Below are 8465 nucleotides of genomic sequence, written 5' to 3' on the forward strand. Positions count from 1 at the left end.
GAGGCCAAGGGAAGAATGAAAAGAATCAGGCGGGAGATCTGGGAGAATCTTTCAGCCGACCGAGAGGTCAGTTCGCCGTGATAAATATTGGCTTCCTTCGTCGTGAATTCCCAAGCTCGCATTCTCGTCGAGAACTCGGCCGGGGAAGAGGCTCGCGTAAGCTCCTCGGCAAAGCGCGAGGCAAACCGCCGATGCTCCCTGCGGTTCGACGAACCGAACGAATTCTCAACGGCGGAGCGAAGGCGACGGAGGCGGTTCGATGCGGGTTTTCGGGCCGCGTTTCCGGAACGGGCCACGCGGATCTCTAAAATTAGAGGCGTTACGAAAAATCCGTCGGCGCGACGTTGAGCGGCGCGGCGCGGCGATCTCAGGGACGCGTAACTATTATCAGCGTCGCTTATCTAATACTTGATGTGACCGTCCAGCGCGCGCACATTATCACAAAGTGGAACAAAAAGAGAAAAAGATAAGACTTTAGAATAGGGCCTTTTCCGAATTTTGATATTTATTTGTTACTCTCATGGTAAAAAGCTTTGTTGTGACTCCGACAGTGATAATCAATCGGGGGAGCCCGAGAAAAATGTTACCCACTTATTTTTTGAACAATTTTTTTGATAAATATTCAGAAGTACTATTATCCAAAAACTACGTTTTCTTGTTCAATAATTTACAAAACTAGCTGTAAAAAAACAGGTATATAAAGTTTTACATATATATAATAAGAGAGGGGAGAGGGGTGCTAAGATCTTTATAGGAAAAAGCACGAAAATTTTATTTCATACATTTAAAATTTTAAATATCGATTTTATACTGATTAAATACCGTTCACAGTTGTTACTCGAATCTTTCGCCTTACTAAACAGATGAGTCTACGATATACTAAAAATGGATACTGAAAAGATTAGAAAGACCTCTACGCAAGGTAGAACGTATCATAAATTACAAGCAAAATAAAGCAGAACATTATTCACAATCATGCTCTGCTTTAATCAAAAGAACAAATTTATATTATGAAGTCTGAATTATAACGGAGAATAGTTTATGTCTTTGGTTTATTAAAGTTCATAGAGTTTATTGTACTTTTACTCAATAGTTTATAAATTTGGTGCATTTTTCCTTCTGAGTTTTATAAGATCCGAAAAAAGATCTGAAAAAAATAGGTCGGTAACATTTTTTTGGGCGCTCCCCATTGATTATCATTGTCGTAGTCATAACAAAAATTTTTATCCAACAAGTAGCAAAAATATATCAAAATTCGGAAAAGACCCTATTCTAAAGTTTTGCCGAAACGGAAAAGGCAGGAAACAGGAGAAGGAAAAGAACGATGTGCGTGAGCGAGAGAGAGAGAGAGAGAGAGAGAGAGAGAGAGAGAGAGAGAGAGAGAGAGAGAGAGAGAGAGAGAGGAGAGAGAGAGAGAGAGAGAGAGAGAGAGAGAGAGAGGAGAGAGAGAGAGAGAGAGAGAGAGAGAGAGAGAGAGAGAGAGAGAGAGAGAGAGAGAGAGAGAGAGAGAGAGAGAGAGAGAGAGAGAGAGAGAGAGAGAGAGAGAGAGAGAGAGAGAGAGAGAGAGCGGCGGGAAACCGTGAAAATCAGCGCTGGCGGGCGTGACTCATCGCTCGATTATTTTTGTCATAAAGTCTGAAAATACAATCCGAAGGGCTGCGGCCGACATATATGAAAGAGTCAGGCCTGGGAGAGCCTTGAGCCCCGGCCAAAAATGAAGAAAACACACTCCGCGAGCGCACGTTACTCGAGGAGATGCTCCACTTTGTTAGTATTTAACGACATCGCGCTGAAACGAAAGGGGATCGTGAGTAGGAGCCGATGGGGGGCGAGGGGGTATGCACGGACGAAGAGCCTCGTTTGTTGCTCCTCACACCGAGCCGGTCTCCTCCACGAGACGAGAATCATGTTTACGTCTCTCTCCTCCTCTTTTCCCTTCCTTTTACTCTCCCGGAGTAGCAGCGGCCCGACACCTGATGCATCGTACGATTCATCATCGAGCGGATTCGTATCAATCGGGCAAATAGACAGACGCAGATCGATGCGCCGAGAGAGAGAGAGAGAGAGAGAGAGAGAGAGAGAGAGAGAGAGAGAGAGAGAGACGACGAAGCTTCTGCCACATCAAGAAAAAACCAGCAACTACAAATTCACGATTCATTTTATGATCGCGGATGATTCAATAATGCAGACTCCATACGAAAGAGAGAGAGAGAGATATATATATATATACGGGCGACGTCATTATTAGCGTTACTCTAAATTACGTCACCACCGCGAGTAACTACGCGAATAGCCGCGAGTATTTACGCGCCCCTACTAAGTTACGCTGATAGCACGCAAGATTGCCGCTATCTGCAGAAACAGATAAATGAAGCGTTTCTATTCGCGATCTCGGCTGCGCCGTACAAATATCTCTTTTGGCCGCGTGCAACCGTGTGTTATCAGTCCCAGTTTTCATACTGACTCACTCTCTCTCTCTCTCTCTCTCTCTCTCTCTCTCTCTCTCTCTCTCTCTGGCGGCGATAAATTAACATTCCCCAAAGCGCCGCGGTGGTTACTCGCGCATAGAAAAACTGCAGTCGCAGGTTCAACTTTCGCGCGAACCTGTGATTTCTTCGTGGCACGACAATTGTTCCGCATGATTGACTTGAGGAACGCGAGGATTGCATTGCTGTGATAACATCGCAGAATCACCGATTATTTGTTGCACATTATTCATCTCCTGGTCTAATCTAGAGATGGAGCGGACCACCAAGCCCGCCGGACGGCGGGCCCAAAAAGGCCCGCGAGCCACGAGATGACGAAAAACGTAGAAAAAAATATATGGGGCGGCAAAGGGGCAAGAAGGGGAGGAGAAAAATGGAGGTAAGGGAAGTAAAAAATCTAAACGGCGATAACGCCGATTTGCTCACCTTTTTCTGCTGTTTCTCCCAGGCAGGGTCCAAAAGACCCTCCCTCTCCCATTCCTCCTCCGGTGCCATGTATCCGTCTCCGTAGGCTTCCATGTCGTTCATCCTCTCGCTCGTGTGCGTGTCTCACGTTCCTTTAAATGCAAACGCCAAAACGTATGTCACACAACGTTACGCTCGCCCGTTGCAACGGCAAGGAATTCAGAGTGAGTGAAACAGAGGGGGGAGAGGGCCGCGGAAGAGACGCTTCTCGGAGCGGATGAGAGGAACGCTCGATCGAGATCGATACGTGTCTCCTCGGCGTACGTTCGTTCGGTGACAGCGACGCGTGTACTGAGGGAGTACAGGGGGAAGGGGTGCGATAAAGGGGGAGATAAAGGGGGAGATAGAGACAGAGAGGGAGAGAGAGAGGCACAAGGGAAAAACGAAATCGAGGGGCGATCACGGTGACTAAGGGCTGGAGATTAACTCAGGGGGAATTGAGAGCGAAAGAGAAGTATATGAGGAAGACAGACACACACACACACACACACACAGAGAGAGAGAGAGAGAGAGAGAGAGAGAGAGAGAGAGAGAGAGAGAGAGAGAGAGAGAGAGAGGAGCGAGCAGTAGAGGGAGAGAGAAAGAGAAGTGCCTGCGAGATCAACGTGGAAACGTACCCGCTAAGCCCAGAAAACGTTCGGTTCGTGTCGTTCTTTCTCTCGCGCTGACCCCTCTGCCACGAGTCTGACATATACGATTTGCTCGCCGGTGCACAACTCCCCCTCCCTCCCCCCAGCCCGTCCGCGCTTTATCCCTCCTCCCGCAGTTCTCGTTACTCGCCAGAAGAGAGGGGCTGAGACCCCTCCCACTAATTCCCTTTTAAATTCTCCCTATCACCCTCTACCTCCCCCTCTCTCCCCCTCCCTCTTTGTCCCTCTCGTTAGCAAATGACGCTCGAAAATATTCTTTTTACGACGACAGCGCGTTTTCGATACCGTAAACGCTAATGGCGCGTCGCGAGTGCTCCGGGGCGACAGCGCAAATTGCAAAATTGCCGTTGACAGACGACGGCCGTGTCGCGTTTACCGTATCGACGAAGAGCACTCGGCCCGTTCGTACGCGACGTCGGCGTCGGCACCGCTGGTTTTACGCTATTTCGTAACGCAACCGCGCGCTTCGAGGGTAGCCGCGGGGACGCGCGCACGATAATCGCGTTTCGTCATGGATCGCTACGTACGGAGCCGCCGTCGCCGCCGCCGCCGCCGCTGCCGTCGCCGTCGCCGTCGCCGCCGCTGGGCTCATCGGCCGAAACTAACCTCCGTCTTTCCTCCTTCTCTCCCTCGTCGGCGAGCACGCCGATCCTCAGCTCTCGGAGAGGACGCAGGGGCGACAAAAATAGCGTCGAAGACGAGCGCCGCGCGGCACCTCATTCACCCACACACGCGACTAAAATAGGACCGCCGGTCCGCGCGAAATTCCCAAATCGACCAGGGCGACGCCATTCCCGCGAGACCGCCGCGGCGCAATGCTAACATAGAGCGGAAGTGCGTTGCACGTTTTGTATACCTGCTCTCTACCTGCGCCGTGTTGCACTTTCTATACCCGCGACGAAAAAGTGTATGCGTGCCACACACTTCTATAGTATAACTAAACTGCTTTAGTATTTATACTTTATAATATAGCTAAACTGTGCTACTGCTGTAGCACAAAATTGACCGCAAAAAGTATGTATTACCAGAGAGAAACCTGAGAGCGACCATCAGCGAAGGTTCAGAAATTTTTATGAATTCGACACGCCCCCTGAGAAAATAAACGTCAACTACGTCGATGTCGCTCGGTAACGAGGTGTGTTTGCGATAGTTTGGTTCATATCTGAGCTATTACACAGAATATAGTAAAAATTATATATATATCATCAGGAGGAATCATCCCAGTAAACACAATAGACCTGTTCATTTTGTCTGCACTGCTGAACTAGTGCAACAAGTTGAAGTGAGAAAACCTACGTTTGTCTCACTTTAACTTAATGCACCAGTTCAGCAATGCAGACAAAACGAATAGGCCTAATATTACATGTAACGTGCATGTTAGTTGTAATTTCCTACTTAACAATATAACTGTTATATAACACAAGTGTTATATATTAGGTGTACAAATGAATAATCCAATTTTTTCAGCCACATTCAAGGTTTATTTTAAAAGAAAGTAAATTAAATTGTTCAATCAAAGTATTCGCCGTTGCTTTCTATAACTTTAAGCCATCTTTCAGGCAGCTGATGAATTCCATCTCGGAAAAATGTTACGTCTTTGGACACGATAAAGTCATCAAGCCATTTTCGGATCTCATCCACTGATAGGAAGTACATATCGGACAAGGCGTGTTGCATCGACCGGAACAAGTGATAATCGGATGGAGCAATGCCTAATGAATACGCCGGGTGCTGCAAGACGTCCCAGCCAAGACTTATTATGGTGTCTTTTGTATTGGAAGCAATGTGTGGCCTGGCGTTGTCATGCAACAATTTCACTGGACGTTCTCCTTTGCCAGTATACGGGCGTTTTCGTTCCAATTCTTGACTCAAGCAGATTAATTGACGTTGGTAGCAGTCCGCAGTAACTGTTTCACCTGGTTCCAACAACTCATAATAAAGCACGCCCTTGATATCCAACTAAATGCAGAGAAGAACCTTCTTTCCGAAGCGATTGGGTTTTGCGACCGATTTTGATGATTCGCCGGGATTTACCCATGACTTTCTACGTTTTGGATTGTCATAGAGTATCCATTTCTCATCGCCCGCAACGATTTTCTACAAGAAAGACTTCGACGCTGCTTATTGAGAAGAGAAAGACACGCTGCCACTCGTTGATTTTTGTTGGTTTCAGTGAGTTCATGCGGTTAGGCACCCATTTTCCTTCTTTCTGGATCTTTCCCATCTCATGTAGGCGTTTGGAAATTGTTTGCTGCGTTACTCCCAACTGTTCTGCAAGCTCTTTTTGTGTTTGTGCCGAATTCTCAGCGAGCAGTTGTTCTAAATCATCATTATCGCACTTCGGAGGGGCTCCAGGGCGTTGTTTGTCGATTAGACTGAAATTTTTTAAACCGCTTTTAAATCGTTTAAACCAAAATGCGCACATATCGATACAACACCTTCGCCGAGAAAGGAACAAATCGATTCGCACGCTCTTGCAGCATTTTTTCCTTGTTGAAATTCGTAAAGAATGCAGTGTCGCATATGCACCTTATCTATTGCCATTTTCGACTGTACTAAACTGAATACTTTTGAAGGTTATGTTGGGCCTTTCGCCAAATTATATGTTTTTTTTAATAGCTATATGTCAACATTGCATAATCACAAAAAAGCGGGAAAATCTATTCAATTTAAAATTGATTTCATAACTGCTTAAAATAATTTGGATTATTCATTTGTACACCTAATAATAGTTATGAACTAAGATCTTTATCAGTTTTCTTTCAGTATGTATAACAGTCAAGATATGATGAGCAAAATAATTATTCGATAGAATTATGAATAAGATTATCGAATTTGAAATTCCGGGCGGAGCCCCTCTCTCACTTATATATACTGTTTCCTATATTTAAAGTAAATGAAAACTGCTTGTCTACTTCAAATATATGGTACTTCAACGTACAATTATAAAACTTTAAAATCAAATATCTCAGAAATTATAAACGACCCCCATATAATTGTATTAGGAAAAGTCACTCAGAATTTCATCCTTTATAACATATTTCAAAATGAAAAAAATCGGTGAGATGTACCCTTTTCTATATATTTACCTTGCTTTTTTTCCTCTTTTCATTTTTCTCTTTATTCTGTCATTTTTAGTTTCTTATTTGTTACATATTTTTTCTCACATATCTAAAATTATTTCTTGCACTGCATTGCAAATAAAAATATAAAGACTATGTCGACTCCAGAAGATAGCTTTTATAACAGATGCATGTATAGAGATTGTCAGAATGGAAAATCGACTGGAAGACGATTATTCAAATTCCCAATGCAGAAGGATGCAAGATATAATACATGGATACTTAATACAGGTAGGTCTTTCTGCAATAATTATTTTCTATATAGAGGAAATGCGGATAATAGTACGTATTTTTTACATTTTAATTAATTGTACACTGTAACGATACGATATACTTACTTCAAACTAACACTGAATATGAAGTGTTATCTGCTGTGTAGTGACACTATATACTAAAAATTGAAATTAATATAGTTGAATTAATAGTGCTTTAAATAATTAACAATGTGAAATGCTGCAAATGCGTACTCTTGGACAACCTATGAGATAAGAGTACGCATACGAAGTACAAGAATACGCATTTTTTTATTCTATTAATGAAATTAATGAAATTGATTAAATGTCATCCTGACTTACTGCGGTTATAAATCCTCGCCGTTCTATATTTTTGCGCTTGTATTTTGATGTCTAAAACTAAAGGAAACCGCCGAACTTCTTATAAGGGGAGGACGCATCGACCGGGAAACGGTTTGGAACGAAACTTACGGAGTTAATAGTACTTGACTACTAATAACTCATGGTAATAGCATATGACGCAATACCTCTTCGTTTTCGAGAAAAAACGGTCTAAAGAAAAGAGCCAATAAGGTGTCCGAGTTAGTAAGAAAGGTGTTCAACGAAACGGCGTAGCGCAGCAGCGAAGGTAACGAACTACCGAGCTGACGGCTGAGGTTCGATTCCTGCTGTATGGTTTTTTTTTTATTCTGTAAGCATAAAAATGAAACAGAAAACATTAATAAGTAATAAAACTGCGTTTCTTAAATATATTAATGTTTGTTAAATATACTATTAATAATTTAAATTGCAAAAAAACCGTAAATCTTATCTATAAAATATATAGTGTATGAGAAAATTTTTATATAATAATTGCAATAGAAATAGGAGTAAAAATATATTATATTTTCGCTGGAGGATTTTTCGATAATAATTCATTATTCTCGTAAATAGAATTCGCATATACGAGAGCATTAGTGAATTCACCTTTAAAATCTTCATTTTCAAAAGATCTTTCTTCTACCGATTCTACATCAACTATTTTGCTTGTTGAAGGATTCTCTGACATTATTGTGATATATGTAATTTAAATATGATCACCGAATTACTCTGTATCACTAGTAAACGCACACTGCTGCTTGCTCTACTGACGACTGTTCCGATGCTCGAATCATTTCGTCATTCTTAATGATCGTTTAGAATGGCACAAAGGAAGTTTCTGGAGGGGGATTGCCAGAAGAGATAAAGACACAACATAACTTCAACACAACACGACTTCTACACAATATAGAGAGTTGTAACAGAAATAAATATTTTATATATACGATATAAGATTACGAAAAATTATCTCATACTAGTTTAACCCTTTGCGATCGGCTGATTTCGAAGAGATCGATAAATATGGATATCTGTAAGTTGATCTAAACATTTGAATCTAGCATCAGAAGGATAATTTTCTTTCATTATCGCTAGCCTCATTTGCCGTGCCGCACGCCAGGTGATCATGAATGCCAACCTGGCGGCATCGAC

The 8465-nt window shown here is 42.9% G+C and overlaps 1 protein-coding gene across 5 annotated transcripts in view; it reads right to left on the reverse strand.

Moving 5' to 3' along the window:
• The window catches only part of Actn (alpha actinin), a 33983-nt gene extending 29575 nt beyond the window's left edge, over nt 1-4408 (reverse strand). For 2 of the 5 annotated variants that reach the window (XM_011152089.3, XM_011152086.3), the window contains exons 1-2: nt 3569-3708; nt 2913-3043 (exon numbers count right to left, since the gene is read on the reverse strand). In XM_011152089.3, coding sequence (XP_011150391.1) covers nt 2913-3014 — 102 coding nt within the window. In that variant the 5' untranslated portion in view covers nt 3015-3043; nt 3569-3708. Of the gene's footprint in view, nt 1-2912; nt 3455-3568; nt 3709-4128 lie in introns of those variants that run through there. The other 3 variants (XM_011152087.3, XM_011152088.3, XM_025306410.1) reach the window with 3 other exon arrangements.
• Between the last annotated feature and the right edge of the window lie 4057 nt (nt 4409-8465).

Source organism: Harpegnathos saltator, unplaced genomic scaffold (assembly GCF_003227715.2).
Source record: "Harpegnathos saltator strain DR-91 unplaced genomic scaffold, Hsal_v8.6 scaffold779, whole genome shotgun sequence".
In the NCBI taxonomy this organism is placed as follows: Eukaryota; Metazoa; Arthropoda; class Insecta; order Hymenoptera; family Formicidae; genus Harpegnathos; species Harpegnathos saltator.